General features: G+C 39.5%; 1 protein-coding gene across 1 annotated transcript in view; it reads left to right on the top strand.

The window, feature by feature from the left end:
* bckdhb (branched chain keto acid dehydrogenase E1 subunit beta) overlaps positions 1-20,119 on the top strand; it is a 53,960-nt gene that overhangs the window by 885 nt on the left and 32,956 nt on the right. Inside the window, exons 2-8 of the mRNA XM_053327904.1 lie at positions 977-1,054; positions 2,144-2,212; positions 5,780-5,913; positions 8,027-8,182; positions 10,334-10,442; positions 14,577-14,674; positions 16,254-16,364. Of these exons, the coding sequence (XP_053183879.1) occupies positions 977-1,054; positions 2,144-2,212; positions 5,780-5,913; positions 8,027-8,182; positions 10,334-10,442; positions 14,577-14,674; positions 16,254-16,364 (755 nt within the window). The remainder of the gene's footprint in view (positions 1-976; positions 1,055-2,143; positions 2,213-5,779; positions 5,914-8,026; positions 8,183-10,333; positions 10,443-14,576; positions 14,675-16,253; positions 16,365-20,119) is intronic.

Below are 20,119 nucleotides of genomic sequence, written 5' to 3' on the forward strand. Positions count from 1 at the left end.
ACAGGGAAAGTCATATTTCTCTGTGCGCATGCGTCAGTATTGACTTGACAGTGAAACACTCTTTAGATTTTGGTCGTTTTTAATCATATAGTGTAACTGTATTTCAGTCATTTAGATGTCTGCATCTAAAATTATTTGAGAAACAAGCTGAGCAAATGTTAGCAACCTCTCTGGACTTCCCATTAGTGTTTTAATGTGAAACAGTTTTATTGAGTGTTTTTACCAGTTTAAATCAGTTTGTTTTGGAGAGAAGGAGGCCTCTGGTAATAATTTGACTTAGGAACAAAACCTCCTGAAAGATGAAATACCAAAGGAAGAGACTGCAGTAGTGGTTGTTTATCACTGGAAACAACAACTCCCATGAACCCATGCTACTTCAGGGCATCATTTGTTATTGTTTTGATTGAGAGTAACTGAATTTAGCTTTATCTAATTAGTTTCAGACCTATGTGGTTGTTTACAGTGAATGAAAATAGTACAGGCAAGAGCCAAACTACAACACTGACATTTTATTAAGAGGAAAACTCTGCTTAGTGGGTTAATTTACTCATATGTTGAATTGCGCGTGTCTGCCTTAAAACGGACATTAAAGAGTTAATAACATCTCCACACACAACAGTGATGATATCTATGGGTCCAGCCAGACCTGTTTTGGAGCTGTTTCATAATGTGGGACAGCCGAGATTTGAGCCTCTTGTTTATCCTACTGTACATATGAGCAGGATGTTGGCATTCACTAAACCAAGTGCTGAGAAGTGAATAGTGTCATTTCTTCCTCATTCTATTACAAAGAAGTGTTTGTCCATTGGAGGCTCTGAACCATTAAGTTTCCTAATGTGTTTTTTCTTTCCTGCGTTAACTGGTATGGTAACTTGTAACTGTGTCAAATGCTTGTCAAATCCAATTGCTGCATGTACAATAACAACTTGGTGCTTGTGTCAAGTTGTAAAAAAAAAAGTGTATTTGTCACTTTCAGGACCCACCACGAAGATGAACTTGTTCCAGTCCGTTACAAGTGCCTTGGATAACACTCTCGCCTCTGATCCCACAGCAGGTAGGACGTTAAAACAAGAGATATGTTATTAGATTAAAATCTGCACAACATCAGCCCTGTTATTTACTTTACTTACAATCATGCAGTTTTCTAAAGCATGCACTGGCTTACAATTGGACTGTATGTATGTATGTTAGCTACTCATGCTCTCCTCCTGGGACCTGCTGTTACTGTAAGTCAACATATTTTAAGACCTATGTAACAAAAGCCAACGCAGCATAGGATCAGTTGCATCCTCATAGTAATGAGTTTGTAGTGCTTATCTAAACAATGTCTAATGAATCCCCTTACTGTATAAAAGGTGTGAAATGTTGCTATATCAGGCCAGTATTTATCTAACTTCTCAGAATCAGATTATACGACTACAAACACTCCTAACCCAGAGTACAACTTGTGAGTGACATATTTAAACTTTAGCTTCCTGCACTGACTTTCCACATGGAGAAGAACGGCTCCTCAGAGAGAGAGAGAGAGAGAGGGAGAGAGGGAGAGAGGGTTAGATGACATACAACATTACTACATATTTAGCTGCAAAGTTGGAAATATGATGATGAGGTGTTGTAGTTCTCAGACAATTGCAATCTGAAATGTTTGGTCATTTTAAACAAATAAATAAATAAGTATTATAAATAAACCCACATTTTTTTCTATGTATATTTTGATAACCTTGTTGTCACCAGTGAACATCTCTCCTTCCTTTGTAATATTTGTGCATATCTCTAACAGAGCGCCATCTCCTGGTGACTCCGAACATGTTAGGGCCCAGCTGGAGGACAGTTTGGAATATTTTCCTAAATAAAGAAAATTGCTAAACTGCTTTTATTCCTGGTCCTAAAAATAGGACAACATGAGTCATTTTTTACACATTTTCTGCCAGTTAGATGTGTTTTCCTACTCTGAGAAGATTGATAAATATTGGCCCAGTCCTCTTTGCCAAGACTATTAAAAGCCCCACCCGTAGTAGAGCTGTAGGTGGAGCTCCTGGCTTTCTCCGACCTCACGTTCAGATCTTCCACATTGATCTTTTACAGTGTATTTTTTCCCCTCTGTGCACTTTTCTCACCTGCTGTTTTGTGTGCTTACCTGCAGTCATCTTCGGGGAGGACGTGGCATTTGGTGGAGTATTCCGATGCACAGTGGGCCTGAGAGACAAATACGGTGAGGAGTTCATTCACCTTTTTTGATTGCCCTGCATTCAAATGCCACTACCGCTGAGTCTGCTAAAAAAAACACAGTCAGCAACCTGTTCCTGTATCTGCTTAACATGATTGTGCCACTAGGTGACAGCAGAACACTTTGAAGAACCTCACCTACCTCTGTAGCAAGGTCATATTACTGTTCAGTGTTCACCTCGAGGACCATAAGGATCCGTTTGCACTCATTTGTCCATTGTAGCAGGGTAGCCTTGCAAAGTTGATACAGTAAGGCGATAGCGTATCACAGTGGTTAGTAAGGATATATGTGTTACTTTAATTTGAAATCCTACATTAAAAAAATCCTACATGTTGATCCAACAGGTTATAATGTAGTCATGGTAACACAGACAGAGATTTTGACAGTCATAGCATCAGAAGCACAAGTGTAATAAACAACATAGTTAGTGGCTGCAATCCATTTATTGCCCGGTATAGATCATTTTCACAGTAAGAGGTTTTCACATGTCAAGTCAGTAAGAAGCACAAGCCCAGTTAATAACATTGATGATGGCCCAATCACATTTAGCCCTTCCAAATTCAAGACCCCGACGGTTCCACGGCTCAGCTTCATGGGATACTTGAATGTCATCATCAGTCCCTACTGTGCTTTTCCCGCTGCGACAATTTCAAATTTCTACTGTGGTTTAAAAAAAAAAAAATGTCTATGGTGCATGCTGGCTCACAGGCACAGCTCACTGTGACACTTGCATGTAAAAGTGTCACAGAGAGTGTTAAACATGTGCTTCTCCTGCCGCGATAAGTAAAAATGTCTCCGCTGATTAAAGCCCCTTCTCTGATGTTTTTGGCTTTGCGTGAATGTGTGAAGAGGGATGTGTAGTTTAAGTAGTATGTGAGTGCTGTTGCCTTCATATGCAACTGCTCTATATGATTTGGGTTCTTAAAGGGTAAATCAGCACTAATTCCACATGACAGAAACTGATGGTGCTCAGTTTTTTTTTTTTTACGAGTTTAAACCTTAAACAGTTGAGGTTGCAGTTAAAAGTGAATTGGTAAAATTGGTGTATATGTCAGCTGATGAATAACAAGAAACAGCAGCACAGAAATGCCAAAGTTATGAAAAACAATGAGGCCATTGCATAGTTTGTTCACCACAGCAAGTAAAATGTGGTATTCCCTAAAACATGGTCACATTTCCTTCAAAACAAAATGTAGGAATCATTATTGGATATTTTTTAATGAATTTCAGTTAAAAAGAAATAACACCAAACTGATATCTTATAATATTTTTAAAACTTGTTTAATAATATCAAATATCCATCCTGGTCACAGCATGTGTTTTCAGTAAATGTAAAATCATTGATACTGTAGGGTTTTTTTTCTCAATAAATATTAAGACTTTTCACAGCAGGTGTTACTAATATTCAACTATTCAAGTGTCCCAGTGAGTCACGACAGTGAGCCAACACGCACGGTACCAGAGTTATGAAACTAAAGTGGCTAAATGGAATTCAGCGGTCATTAATTTTATTGTTTCCACTTGTGCTTCCCTACTGTGGCATGTCAAAACGTCCTCAATTAATAAAAAGGCGTTTTGGGATGAAACCCATGCAACTTGCTTCAAAGCTTGCGTGCGTCCACAGAACATGTATCAATAGTTTATTTAGTCATTGATTTGTCTTCTCGGTGTTAGCCAGTAAGGATTTCCCTTTTAGAAGAAATTGGTGGCTCCATATTAACAGTCAGAACAGAAATACCTACTGAAATGACTTTAGCATCATGGTTTTAATATAAAATAGGATGTATGGATGTCTAGTGTTGGTGCTTAGCAGAATGACAATGAATTTTTTCTTTTTATGTATGGAACAATATACAACATTTTAATCAAAATTAGCTTGAACAACCAATTTGCTAGCCCTAGTTATTCTCCTCCAAATGGTATTAAACAGCTGACTGTGTCTTCAATTGATTTCAGGTCTTTTATAACTGGTTGATAAGATGGAAAGTGTCTGGTCACAGTGGGCTTAATTGTTTTTCATGTTTATAATAGTAGTATAAAATAATTAGATGTGTGTTTCTAGTTTATATTTATGTGTGTGTGTGTGTGTGTGTGTGTGTGTGTGTGTGTGTGTGTGTGTGTGTGTGTGTGTGTTTTTTTTTTTTTTTTTTTTAATAGCGAGGAGTCTCAAATCAATCCAACAGTAGCCGGCTTTGCCTTTTTTTTTTGTTTTTTTTGTTTTCATTGACGTCAGAAGTGTTGACCTTTCGGAGAGGGATCATTATTTTCCATCTCATCCTTGTGTACAGTGACGAGCACAAAGCTGTTTTTATCCCTCTCACTACTGAAAGGGATGGTGCGCACACCTCTGCCACCCGCAGCCATTATACAGAACAGAGGTTAATGCGGGGCGGACACTATACGAATGGCTTTTTACAAGGCTGATGCATTCACCTCAGCAATCCAGCTCTCCCGCCGCGGGCTGGCCGCTACCTCTGAGTGCTGTTTCCCTGGAAAAGAAAAGGAAAAAAAAACACACAGACTCTACGCTTTGACTCTCTCTCATTGATGCATTAAGCCTTTCTTTTTTTTTCTTAACTGAAAGCAGCATCAATGTCAGACAGCAACACATTTTAGACTCAGACAGTCGTTAGGAGGATGCATTTCACAAACACACTACTATTTCAACATCACTAGATTGTATTTTTCCTCACATTAGTTGACTCACTACTTGTTGCTTTGATGACACACAGAAGCACACACACACACACACACACCCACACACACACACACACACACACACACACACACACACACACACACACACACACACACACACACGTTATTCACTGTCACTTTCACATCAGCTGCGCGTCTGAGGTCGGCTACAGCCTGAGAGTCGAGGCACTAAATGTTGATCACTTAATTGTTCATTCCTCTGGGGGCTTGCAGTGTCACTTTCGCTAATTGAACTCTGCGAGCACAGAGGAGCGCGGTACATACAAGCAGAGTCAATACTGCTCAGACTTAAACTTCCCAGCAATCCAAAAAAAAACCAAAACAAAAAAAAAAAAAAACACAGCGGATTGGCAAATACACAAAGAGCAAAAAATAACATTCTCAATCCAAATTTAGAGTCGGCACTCTTGCGGCTCTCTTTCAGATTATAGGGTGGAGAGTGGAAATATATCTTTTTTTTGTTTCTTCTGTTTTTACTCCGTGGGGGTTGTTTGCATCCAAGCTCAGTAAAACTACAGCTGAGGAGGAGTCATCAGCTCGTCACCTCACTTATTTTAGGACCGCGTGGCATTTAAGAGGAGTATTCCTCGCTGTCTCATCACTCAAGTGTTTGGCGTGGGCTTTTCTCTGTTGTCAAAAAAAAAGGCCTGCAATTACTGAGTCACTCTATAAGTGTGATCAATGATACCAAATGAATCATTCCATGCAATCCGAGCTGCTTTTTTCATTTTTCATTCTTCCAGTTTACTCCCTCACTTAATAGCCAGCAAGTGTCTTTATCCTCTACTTCATCCTCTTTGTCTGTCTTTTCCCCCTCTCTTCTACTGTCTCCAGGTAAGGACAGGGTCTTCAACACTCCCCTTTGCGAGCAGGGGATTGTGGGATTCGGTATCGGTGTAGCCGTTGCCGGTGCCACCGCCATTGCTGAGATCCAGTTTGCTGACTACATCTATCCTGCTTTTGACCAGGTAAGACACACTCCCTCGCTCAGTGAAATACTGCCACTAGTTTCCTCTGTGTCAACACAATTTAAAATTTGTAGTGACAAGACGTCTGTAAATATTTGTACGACTTTGCAAAGTAATGCATGCGTATCAAAATATCTTTTTATTGGCATTTTATGTGTTTTTTTTATATTGATGTGCTCTGTCAGCAGTGGATGAATTTCACTGGCACTTAGCTTCTAGGTATTTGGTCTAACGGATAGGAGTTGGAGTAAAGGAAAGTACACTAGTGTTAAAATAGTTTTCTGGCATTTTTTGGACATCTCAAAGAAGAAATGGTATAATTTTCCTTTCAAATAAAAACAAAAAAAGAAATATAGATGTTGGAGCGAACTTCATGGCACCAGTATACTTCCTGTTTACATCATCCAACCATAATGAGACATTTATTGAAAAATCATTAAGTTTTTTCCCCCCTTTTTTCATTTTACACAATCAGTAAAAAGAAATGTCATCTCACCAACACACCAACATTACCACTTACATGCCAAAGGATAATATATCCTAGAGTGGCTTCACTTATCCTGAAAATAAGAATGAATGGGAGTAAAACAATTCCAATATTGATATATCAGCTGATCATTTTATATAAACAGAATATATACATAAACATATTTTTTGCAGTGATCCCTCAGATATGGTTTTAACACACTTGTGACAAAGATATGTAATGTAGGCATGATATTTTGCAGTTTAACAATACATTTTATTGTATACAATGACATCAGTGCACTGAAATAGTAAACCTTACTAAAACCTTTACAATCATAACATGAATAAAGAAAAATGATCAAATATAGATAAAATGCTGCCTAAAAAATAAAATAAAATAAAATATTGGCACATTTTGGACATTATAAACACTGATACTGATAGATCTGATATCAGCTGACTATATGGGTTGAGCTTTAGAGCACACTCTGTTTGAATTTAACAGAGCTTTGGACTGTGTGCAACCAGATCATGGTTGTTGCACACAAATCAACAAAGAGAGAGCAATCACTGATTTAAAAAAAAAAAGTCTAACATTCAGTCAAACAATAGTGGTTATTAATGCATAATAACAATTTGGTTTGCTTTCACGTGACACCTCCACAACTACAAATGCAACGATCCATGCCGATATGTGAGGAAGTTCATTTGTGTAGGGGCTTCTGAGCCTACAAACATTTTAAAATAGAATATCTTCAAAAATATAGCAAAGAATTTAAAGACTGAAAAAAACTTGTTTGATAAACAGAGCTCTAATCTCTATTATTTCATATTCTATAATATATCATGTATATATCAGATGATCAACAGAAGTGCTTTTCCACATCCACCTGCTCTCCTGAGAAAGATTAATGTGGCATTAAAAGGCTGAGCAGGACAGTGGGCCGCGCCGCTGTTTTACCATTCATACATGTCAACACTAGGGTCATTCTGTGTATTCTCGCCCTCCACATGATAAATGCGTGTCCCTGCTAATGTCAAGGAAACTTAAACAGAACGTGCTACCGGAGACGCTCTTAACAGGCTCCTGTTGCAGCGCAGAGCAACAGTAGATATTTGGTAGCAGGTCTTGAGCAGGTTCCCTCTCTCTGCTTCTGTGCTCTCGCTTAAAACTGTCCAGCAGTCCAAACTGACATCAGTGAGACATAAAACCTGAATTAATAGCCCACCTGAGTTTTAGAGAGGAATACTTGGGACACCTTTTTGGATGAAGCCCAGTAACACAAACAGTAGATTTAGGTAAAAGAAACCAGACTCTTGGTGATTTTTGCTTGTTAAAAGTAAAGTAGGGTTTTAATGGCTTTAAAAGAAATAGCAGAGGAGATCTGCACATAAAGCTGAGCTCTAGTGTTCACCAGTGTAGTCTTGATTCATAAGAAATAAATATTTTTCCACTGTTACACATTCTTTACACATTCTCTTTCCTTATATTTTCATTACAATATTTGAATTGTCTTTTCACTTATAAAAACAGCTGCTTTCACCGCTGCTGCAACAACCCAGGTGTCCCATTAGGATGATGAAAGGTTCTTCTTCCAGTCTCATCTTGTTTGTTTTAACCTGAACTATTCTGGTCTCTTTCCAGATAGTCAATGAAGCAGCTAAGTACCGCTATCGCTCTGGCAACCTGTTCGACTGTGGTAACCTCACCATTCGGGCTCCGTGGGGGTGTGTCGGCCACGGATCACTTTACCACTCTCAAAGCCCCGAGGCCTTCTTCGCCCACTGCCCCGGCATCAAGGTCAGCCGCACAGCTCATTACACACACTGACTGGTGTTTCTTTCCTTTTTTTCTTATAATTGTTTCTGTTGTTTTTTTCAGTTAGGAAATGTCACGTCTTGCCCTAGAACATGGCAGAATATCAAGGTGTACAGACTAAGCCCATTACATTGATGAAGTGCAGTGCAAATATGCAGTCATTAGTTATATTCATTCTAATATTGTATCAGAATAAGCTTGGTAAGCTTGGTGCTGTTTGTTATGTAGGGGTCAAGAATATATAGTCAAAATATCCACAAAAGTAAAGGGGTCCTAAATAATGTATATAAAAGAATTAATAACAGAAGAAAATGTGGGATATAAAATATAAATTATATTCTCCAGCTATATATTAAATATGAAGGAGAATAGAAGAGGATGAGTGTACAGGAGTAAACAGTATATTCAGTATCCATTATTTATAATAACAGTAATACAATTGGTGTTAATGTTATGTGCCATTTAGGTTCAAAGATCACTGCTACGCTAATGAGCATTTATGGCTTGTTACATTAATATAATGTATAATATGTATTGTGGTGGTGGTTTGGGGGGGTGGGGGGCTGTGATAGAGTTCATGTCAGTAGGGGTCCAAGTTCTTGGCAGATGGGAACAAAGAGTTCATGTGGCCTGACAGACCTCAGCTTCTTGCCGGGGGGAATGTTTTAAAAAGTTTATGTCCAGGGTGGGACAGGGTTTTCATTTTTCTTGCTCGCCTTGGCCTTTGGAGGCATGCAGGTCCAGCAGGGATGGTAGATTGCATGATGATGATGATGATGATGATAATGATGAAGCTCAGGGCCATGTTTACAGCACCGTCCACAGACCTGTTGACTCTGTAGTTGAACTACCCTGGGGTCTAGGAGTGGGCACAAAAATGACATGTTTCTGTAATGCCGCCTTTAAAACCAGGAAAAAGAAACACTTAAGCTATATCACGATATAACGATATTCAAATTCTAAGACGACGTCCACTCGCATGCAGCTTTTTTCCACAGTCTGCAATATTCTCCACAAAAACAGTGCAGGATTAATATTAGATCAGACCTGGATCTGTAACCATCTTTTGAGAGTGACAAGTGTTATTTTCTGAAGCCCTGATAATGATCTGCACATTACAGTAGTAATCCCAGTATTATTGAAGTAATATGTCAATATTTGAATTTATTAGTCTCCACCAGTGCTAATTTTCTGTAGACTGTGGAGTCAGTCAGATGGGAACCAATGATCAAACCATTTAGTAATTTTGCCTGAAGTGACTCCCAAAAAACATAATTCATAATTTCTCTCTAGTCTGATAGTGCTATGCTGTAGCTTTGTTCTGATGCCAGACACCCCTTCCAAACTCCTCATGGTGCCATATAGAAATGTGCTAAACATGTGCTCTATCCAATGTTCAGGAAAGAACAAATCTTTACTGCATGCAGGAATGAGCAGGCATCAGTATGCTCTGATAATGTCACTAAGATGGAATGAGCGGCATCTGCTCAGAGTCAACAAGTCTATGTTAAAATGTCAGATGTAACATCCTTCTCTTTTCTTTTCTGTCTTTTTTTTTTTAATTGTTTATCCCGGGAACGTACATACATATGTCATCATTACAAAAGTTTCTCATTCGCTGCAGACTGGAAACGACTCGATGGTTTACAGCTACAGCTCATCCACTGTGTGTAACCATCGCTGAGAGCAATAAACATGTTGTCTCTCTGCAAAAGGTCAGGCTGATAAATGTTAATCTTTCTGTATACTATCAGCACAATTTGCACCATCTGCCGGTCTGTCCCAACGCGCCGCCTGACAGGCTCGATTCAGCCGTGGTCCAGCATCGCTGCGATACCCAAATTTTGACCTAAAAAACCATTTCACAGTTACAATGCCAGAGAGAGGAATAGGCGAGAATATGATTGAACCACCGATATGAAGTGATTATAGCTACTTTAGCAGGTTTTGAGTCACTCTTTCTGTAAATTGAATAGTCCCTAACAGCTTTCTCTGAGATTACAATGCATCATTTTGGATGTTGAAAATGAACACGTTATTGGATGTTTGTAAGCAATATTTAGTTAGTAGCCAAAGTTCAGTTGCCATGCCAACACGACTGGGTTTTAATGAAGTGTGCTGTCTTTTCCGTAGGTTGTAATACCTCGTGGTCCAGTGCAGGCCAAGGGGCTGCTCCTCTCCTGCATCGCCGACCAGAACCCGTGCATTTTCTTTGAGCCCAAGATCCTCTACAGAGCAGCAGGTAAGCCGGATCATACTTAAACCTAAAACTGAAGCGGACACGAAAACCAAACGCTCCTTAGTTTTTGTTCATTTATCGTCCTGCTTCTCCCAGCATCCTGCCTCACCCGGCCCTCTCTTTGTTTGTTTGCCTGGTTCGTTCTATCTTTTTTTTTTTTTTTTTTCAAGAGGTGCAAGACAAACAAAATAAGACGCCTGACTGCAAACAATGCGAGTAAGATCAGCAGGATCATGAGTGTGAAGCTGAACGTCTAAATGGGCTGTGAAGCGTCGGCAGTGCCAGCTGAATCCTCTCTGCCTCCTCCCCCCCCTAAACTGAGAGAACATGGTTGTTTAGGCTAGGCCGGATAAACGTTAAGTACAGCATGACTTTTGGCGGACCGTTGCGTGAAAAAAAGGTGTCCAGCGAAGTCTTTATCACGTCTAAACATTTGTTGGCGGCTCTTGCAGAACAGTTTGGCCTTGGCCACATCATAATAATTTGACATATCTGAGCAGGGCGACGTCGGAGGTTCGAAGATGTTGTTTAAGGTCATTATACTAATAAAAGTCAGAAGTGGAACAGATTTGTACCACCGGCCTCAAAGTGAAGTCTTTTCTTCTTGATAAGAGCCAGATGAGATTGTGAAATATTACAACAGACTACTGAGACTGTTTCAATCATGGCACTGGGTTAGTGATAATTGCCCCAAATATTTCTCATGTTACAGCGTGCGCCTGATATTGAAGCCTCTCATCACATCTCCCACACAATTTCTTCACTTTTTAATTAAAGGGCAACAAAATTGTATCCTTCACACCTGCATATGTTACTAATAATGATTAAAAAAAAAAAACATATTCAGACACTATAATGGTTTGCCTGTTTCTTCTGAGATGTGTTGGCAACAAAAAGGGTAGATATGCACGAAATATATAATGGAGATATTCACTTTCTTTCATTATTACTCATATCTTTGATACCACACAGCTGTGGTCTAACAATAAAAACGGTTTGTCGAAGCTGTGTAGGATCCAGTATCTGAGTAATGACTTGATATGATAGTAAAATACAAGCATGATGTGTCAAGATTGATGTGGTTCAACAGGGCAGCCAACAGCAGGTGATTGAGTTCTTTTGGCAGTGTTTTTGTTTGCATTGTTGCTCGGTTCATTTGGATTTCACTTTATTAGCCCCTCGGGGGAGCGATGAGATAGTATATCAGCGACATGCTTCGTGTAACCCCCATGTCGTAACACGCAGCCAAATACAAACTATACATTCAGTGTCCTCCTTTTTAATAACATAAAATAACAAGAGTCGAGACATGTTTGTGAGAGAATGTTCTTCCTTAGTAAACATATCTGTAGATAAAGAAGATGACGAGAAACAGGAATCAGAAGCACTTCTTCTAAAAGTTATATATTTGGCTTAATCTGGTGACGCACAGTCGGGTTGGAACGTTATGATTTTGGATGCAGCTCTAAAGTAGATGAGTGTGGGCTCATCACAATCTGTTGGTTTAATTTTCACAATTTCCCATGAACAAGATACTATTAAATACACAACAAAATACAAACAACCCTACACAATATCTTAATACATTTTAATTGGAGTAAATACAATTCATATAAATTAAAAAAAAATTCTAAATGAAAGGTAAAAGATTTAAATCAGATCTGGCTATGCAATTAAATTTTGATCATTCACACAACATGATTCATGGTCTAAATGAATGAGTGGAATTAAATAACACAAACACACGTCGCTGAATCTCTTCCTTAGTTAACGCTGAGAGGCTTCCCCGTATCTACCTCGAAAGCCCATTCATGTGATCATCATTCAGCCAATCATATAAGCTCTTATCAATGTTTCAGTCCTCAGACACATGTTAGTTAGATGAGAATTAACAGGATTGTTTTAACTCAATAATGGCTTGTTAGCTTGAATTTGTTTATAACAGGCTCTGGATTTGCCACTCTAAAATGAACACATCACTTTGTAGTCCACACACACACACGCGCGCACACACACACACGTGCACACACACACAGAGGGGTTACTGGTCACATTACAGGAGTGATTTCCCAACCAGGCAGAGTGAGATAGCTCTCATGCCAAGTCCACATGTCTGTAATAATTTGTGCTTGGATTACAAAGTCATGTTTTTAATTGCAGCGGCCAAGTCGTATTTATTTGTATTGCCCAATATCACAAATCACAAGTTTGCCTCAGGGGGGCTTTACTGTCTGTACAGCAATACAGCGTTTTCTGTCATTAGACCCTCAATTTTAATGAGGAAAAACTCCCTAAAAAAACCTTTTTAACAAAGAAAAAAAAAATGTAAGAAACCTAAGGAGGAGCAACAGAAGAGGGATTCCTCAGTCAGGAAGGATAGATGTTTTTGTACAGAGTAGAACAGAAATGAGAGAATACAGAATAAAATAGATTTATAATATTTATGAAGCGTCTGACGAAGAGGTAGCCAAGCAACTTTCAGGTGCCACCAGAACAGAACCAGACCTGAGCCATGTGACCTCCCATCACCATGGAGACCTGGCAGGAGGACAGACTACACATGAACCCATCACACCGTTCACATACATGGCAGAAGATGCACGAAAAGACATTACTCATACAGGAAAGAGAAAGAGAGAGAGAGAGAGAGAAGGATAAAGACGTCATTCAGAGAGAGAGGGAGAGAGAGAGAGAGAGTGAGACATTATGTGTGGCTGAACTCCTGCAGGCTGGTGAACCAGATCCAAAAACTCAGGAAATGGCACCGACGGCCAGGGAAGCAGAGCGGTTCCTGGATGAGTGCTGGTCCAACGAGAGATGCCTGAGAGCCGAGAGAGGACAGGAGGAGGAAAAAAGGGAGAGGGATGGAGAGAGAGGGGGGCACCCAGCTTGGACGCTCATGTGCGGTCTCTCTGCTTTTTCAGAAGAGGATAAAAACCACACATCTGTCCCATCAAGGCCATGCTGTTTTGTAGGGCCTGAGATTCCACTTATTAAACCATAACCTAGTTTTCATAATTCAATTTTAATATTCTGCAAAATGCTATAATTCCACTCAAAAGCTCTATTTTCTGTCTGGTCTGGAAGCCCAAACCAGGAGTTGCATATGATTTGCCCGAGCTATTTATGTTGCGAGTCGTTGACATGACAATTTTCCTTTCCTTTACGGCCTCTCGAAGGCTCGAAAGGTTCATGGAAGTCATTCAAGGTTTCCAGGAAGGTCTCAAAGCCCCCGTCTCCCCCAGAGTATAATTACTGTGCCTAATTGTAATTTTTAGTTTATGTGGAATGCTTTTAGCAGTTCAACCCCCCCCCCCCCCCCCCTAAAAATCCACTCACACTTCAAGATCCTGTCCTCAACGTGTTCCGGAGCCAAAGCCGTAGTCGTGAATGAGACTCAAACACAGTTCAAACGCTACATTTTGCGATTGTATGTTGTGTCTGTGCAGTATAAATATTGTTAATAAGCTTAATGCTCTAAAGTCACGGCAGTTCGAGTTTATGATAAATTTTTGCTTCGTAATGATTTCCATTACCGTGCTGAAGTTTTCCAAGACATTATTAACTGTTATTCAAACCATATACTTACATGCACTTTGTCTTGGATTTTAGTTCAAAGAGAGCCTGGCTGCGAGGCTCCCCCTTTTGGACCCATGTCCCCATTCTGTGGCCCCTTTTCTGATTGATATCCCATCCCACCAATGTTTTGTTGTCAAGATTAATCAGGTTTATGAGCTTGTAGCTGGCGAAAGTTATCATTAGATCATGCATTATATTGTGCTGATAAAAGCACTCTGTCTCTGGTGAGAGATGAAGTCCTGGAAAAAGCATGGAGAAGCATTCGAAACAGGCCAGAGAAAATGTTCTTTAGCAGGAATTTCTGTTTTCTTGATGGTTTGTCATTTCACCAGTTTTTCAACTGCTCTATTATTTAGAGGCATAGAGGCACGGTCAGTTTGGGTTCGTAGTATTTTGCATGTTTAACCACAGGGAACATACTGAATTGATTAATGACTGTGTTCAGAATCGACCCCTGTTTATTTTGAGTGTGAGCTCGCATTTAATGCATTTCCATGTAAGCGCATCGTGGCACTGTTGGAATATTAATCTGTTATTTGTGTGTGTGTGTTTTCTCAGTGGAGCAGGTTCCTGTGGAGTCCTACACCATCCCACTCTCGCAGGCAGAGGTCCTACAGGAAGGAAGTGACATCACTATGGTTGCCTGGGGGACACAGGTAGGTCACGCATCAGTCACCGATTCTCATCAGGTTACCTGAGCAGTTTAAAGTTGTCATCTATCTTTGGATCATTTTCCATGGTTACTGGAAAAAAAAAAAAAGGAAAAACGTGGAGTCTCATCAACACTAAATGATGGTTAAAGCTGCAGAGGCAAGCAGCGGATTAGCTTTAAGTCTACCACAAGCCCCCCTCTGTGCCAGCAGGGTCTCTCAGCCAGCAGTCTGAGACTATATCTGCTCAGACATCTCCACAACAACGCGGCCGTTCTCGGCTCTCCACGTGTTAACAGTCCGTGTCTGCCGCACACTTTCCATTGTTGTCTTTCTTTTCATCCCGGAGATTTTATTTTCTGCAGCTTGGTATCAAGGTGCCTGTAACTCTCCGGGAGTCAGCCCCGAGTTTTATTGTATCCAGCCACTTAAACAAGCTTATCCAGGTCATAATGTACCTGCGGCGTGGGAGGGAGGGGGTTGGAGGGCACTGAAGGGAAAAACGTCTCCATCAAAGCCAGTATTATTATTGAAGGGTAGAGAGGAAAGAAAGAAGATCCCGTAACATAGCGGAAACTGTGCTTCTCCTTTTTTTTTTTTTTCAAATGCCACTCTTTCTTTTCCCTTTCCCACCTCATTACTCCTCTCATTTGTCAGACCTCAACAGACGAGAGCAAAGAAAACAACTTACACAGAACGGAGCGAAAGTTCTCACAGCAACAGTATGTGGTGACCCAAACAGAGGAAGTATTCCTCCCCCTTTAGTCCATTTTTATCTGTGGAAACGCTGTACTAACAGCATCACTCCAAAGTAAATGCTTTAATGTTATCAAGCTAATTTGTTAGGCTGAAGTCAGCGCCTCTATCTTTCAAATAACTCCTCCAACTGTGACGATTCCGACTGATCACAGCACTTTTTCTTTGGGAGCAACCAATTACGCTTGCCAGTATACATGGTCTCTATGAACCCAAGTACTTTATTACTTCAATGACACAGTAATTAGACTAACTTGCAGCCAGTTTTCAGCTTTTTATTTATTGGACATTGAGTAATGATAAGCTTTGCTTTCTTTAGCAGAAGGTAGAAGAAATATAAATGCTATATTTCTTTCTCATAATTGTTATTTTATTTATTTATTTAGTCCCAAGTACTAGTAGGTTCTGATAACATTTTAAATTTAGTCGTATGTGTCTATATTATGGCTGCAAAAAGGCTTGCAGTGTGTCCCAGTTCTTATCAATTACACATTGTGGGTATTATTTTGTTTGAATAGCAAATCAGCTTTGCTATTAAAAACTAAAAAAAATTTGTTTCCATATTTTGTTGTTTATGTAGCAATTGCAATGCTTATATCTCAAATTACACTACTACATTATTAATGTGTTCATTATCAGATGTAATAAAACAGTTTACATGTTTGTTGTCCATCCATTCATCCATAGATTTTTCAGTGTAAATCTATAAAAACTGAAATGTAAGATTCAGAACACATGGAATATAAAGTTTGTTGTAGGCTGATATAAAACTTAGCCCACTTTGACTGTAAACTGAATGATCTCATTAGAGTTTTCTCCTTACACTCAGATCCATGTGATGAGGGAAGTGGCCAACATGGCTCAAGAGAAACTGGGAGTGTCCTGTGAGGTCATCGATCTACAGACCATACTGCCCTGGGATGTCGAGACTGTTTGCAAGGTGACACACACAAACACACACACACACACACACACACACACACACACACTACATCCCAGCATCCTGAATGAAGACATGTCTCACAGACTGCATAAATCTGAACGTTAAGGAGATACAAAGAGAAACTGTCACTCTCTACTGAGTTTAAATGTTTTATTTGATGTCATGTACACGCATGCAGGTTTTATGATACATGGTCTTACAATTGGTTTCACACCATTTCACTGTGTGACACATGGCATTAACGCCCCATGAAATGCAGGAATACATCAATAAAGATAATATAGCATATTTTGTTGAGTAACGCTGCTTACAAGAAAACTCTCAACTGTCTTCTATATCTATCTCAATTTTTTTTGGCGTGACAGCAAAATATTTCAGTGCCAGTCCTAAGTGATTCCTCTCATTTAGACCAGCATTTGGCATCAATACTGTTGCTGTTGAAGAACTGTTCAATGGAATTATCTTTTTACTGTAGATGTGTTCATTGTGGTGCAGAGGCAATGAGCCTCATACAAGAAGCGCTCATTCACTCAAACAAATGTGTTCTTAAAATACATGTGCGAGTGATTTAGGAGCATTTGTGGCATTCATCATTGTTGGTAGAGTTTTCTTTTTGAGCATGAATGAAATTTCCGAGCGGTCTCATCTCTGCCTGCCTTCACTGCTTTGACTTACAATTATAATGTCCTAATCTGAATTAATTTGGTGTTTTAAATATAGGGCTGAAATTTACAAAATAAAATCATTTCATTATGTTTCAGTAGTTGCTAGAGAACTTCTCACTCTGACAGCTGCTTCTGTGTGTCTCTCTGTAGTTCTCTGTCTAGTATCACCTTGTAGACCTGTAGACTATAATATTCTCCTCTACTATCTCACAGACCACTTCACTTCAGAAAGACTTTTTTTTAGCATCTAACTTCACGTCAAATCATCCCCTCTTTATTTCTGTCCGAGTGCAGAGCTGCTGGACTGACGTGTAACTGTTCCGAGTCTCCTACTGAAGCTCCGAAACTTCCGAAGTTTATCATTTCTAAAAGCGGGACTGGAAGCAGTGTTTTAACTCTTTGTGAATGAAACTTGCACACAAACGGAGCAGAACATGGAGCCTTGTATGTCAATTTTAGGGCCGTGGATTATTGCATCTCACAAACCTCATGACCAGGTGACATTCATCAGGCTGAAGCAAACCATTTCTGACAAGTTCAGGCAGTTTAGAGAGTTTGTTGCATCCCCGAATCCCTTATTGCCTTTGTACAAGAACAAAATACAAGACAAAAATGAGAAAACATTCATAAATGAAGCCCAATGTTCCTCTGGACAGTGTGGTTCTCTTTGCTTAATAAACAGGATTCCTTCCACAGCTGGTAAGATTTGACTACTAGTTATGTTGTTTCGGTCTACTGCAGGCTATGGCACAAAGCAAAACAAAACATTTTTGTTTTGGAGGGCTTTGAGAAGGGGGTTTGCTTTCCAGTGGGTAATCTATTTAATTTTGAATATTTGCATAGAACAGTTTTTTTCTCCTGGTCAGCATAAGCAAGAGTCAGTTGACTAAACCAGCGGAATAGCAGCCACACAGAGTCTGATGTTTTCAAAATGCTCTTTGATGAAAACCAAGGTAGGTGTGTGTGTGTGTGTGTGTCAAGGTGGATCTCGAGGAGCTTCACAGTTTTTTCCACTCTCAAGACACTGCTTTTTAAATGCCCCCTCCCTCTCAAAATATGCCACAAGCTGTCTTCCTGTGTCAACAATCACCAGATAAATTTTACCTTTTGGCATATTTATCATCCAATTTCCATGCTCCTCTGGTGAAACATACGACTTTGTCAGTTTAGCATCACACTGCCCCTCCTGCCAAGCAAATCTTATAACCAACGGTTAAAGCACAGGACGAAACTGCGGTAAGAGGCTAGTAATTTAATAGGGAGTCAGTTGGAACTGATGGCAGAGACCGTAGTATTGTGCCGGGCACTGAAGACCTTGCATCTTGAAGTGCGCAGTAGTCAGTTACAGGCTGTTTATTCAAAGAGAGGACTTCTCGATTGATTGCGGTAATACTTTTTTTTGAAGTACAGCCCCATTAAAACAAGTGCCATGAAATTGAATAGTGTGTTTATGGGCTGCTCAGTGGGCCTAATGCCAGAACTGCCACCTCAAGCTTGTCAACAACATCTCTCCTTGTCATTTCCTCTTAACAAATGCCCTCTTCAATGTTGATTTCAACTACATGAATCAATTTACCAACAACCCACAAATACACACACACACACAGATCCAGTTTCTGTTTCCCGTTTCATTTTAGGCAGTTTTGTCACTCACTGTTGCATTACTCTGATAGCCTGGTATCTCTACCATGTGTGTTTTTTCCCCTCTACTCCTCCATTGAGACCCTTTTTTGTCCTGTTGTGTTCTCTGGCTAGATTCAGAAAAAGCCTTTAATCAAGCTATTATCAACTCTGAGTGAAGGCACAAAATGAATTCCAGGCTAGATCATGATTATTATCACACAGACTAATGCATAGGAATGCACATTAAAGGCCTTTATTGTCACTTTTAATTCTTCTGAAGCGCATCAGCAAATATCCAGATGTGCATTAGTCAGAATGAAAACAAACCTAGGACTGTGATGCTGCTAATGCATCACAGCGACAAGGCTCATCAACAGAAATGGTGATGGAATCAGAATTGATGTGTATAAATACACATCCACACATATACAGTAACAATATAAATACATATTATGTCCTGTTTTTTAAGGCATAAAAGGTGTTGAAGGTATAACACTGAGATAAACTGCCAGTGTTTATTTACATTGCTTTGGTCCCTCTTCTTTTATTTTAGAACTGATCCAAGTCAATGTACATGGGTACAGAATACATCTGTAATACAGATGTATTTAGACTTGCATATGGAGGGCTTATTTTGTGCTGATTGTGTTGACATATAGCATTTTTCCTATATGATTTGATTGAGTACGGTAATTTTCTGTTGAAGGAGCGTCATTTAGCTTCACAGAAATATTATCGAGCTGATTTATGTTTCGTCATCAAGAGAAAAAATATCTTGATAATTATCATTATTGTATCAACAAAAAAAAGTTTTATTATAATCTGCCAGAAATTACTTTCACTCAGTCTATTGGATGTCAAAATGGGCAAAATGCTTCCCAAAGGTTAATGCGGCCATGAAGAGAATAGACATGTGTACAATAATGAGAAACACGTCCCTTCGTGTCCTCAGTAACCCTGCACAGTGGTGCCCTAACTACTGGGTGCTGTGCAGCTGCTCTGGGCTGGCATGACATCTCGATGGTTCTGTGGCTGCAGCTCTGCTGATGCTCTGACATTAAAAAGAGTTTCATCACACAGGAACCCACCCACACAGACCTAGTTTAAGTGGAATATCTTTATACTGCAGCATTAAGGGCTGCAACGAAGATTTTTTTTTTATTATAGGTGAATCTGTCTGGGTTTTTTTTTTTTAATATATATTATGAATTGATTAATTGTTCAGCCCAGCAAATGCCACAAAATGCCCAGTGTAATGTTTTCACACTGACTGTTCTGTCTGACTAGCAGTTCAAATCTGAAATCTAATGCTGTTCAATTTACAGTACTATTTAAATCAGATAAAAGCAGAAATCCTTACAGCGGCAGGAAAAGCAAATGTTTAGCACTTTTCATCAATGAATTACTGAAACAATGAAGCAGTTAGCAAAATTGTTGACATTTCTTCTGTTCACCAACTGATCA

The sequence above is a fragment of the Scomber japonicus genome, chromosome 10 (genome assembly GCF_027409825.1).
Source record: "Scomber japonicus isolate fScoJap1 chromosome 10, fScoJap1.pri, whole genome shotgun sequence".
NCBI classification, from domain to species: Eukaryota; Metazoa; Chordata; class Actinopteri; order Scombriformes; family Scombridae; genus Scomber; species Scomber japonicus.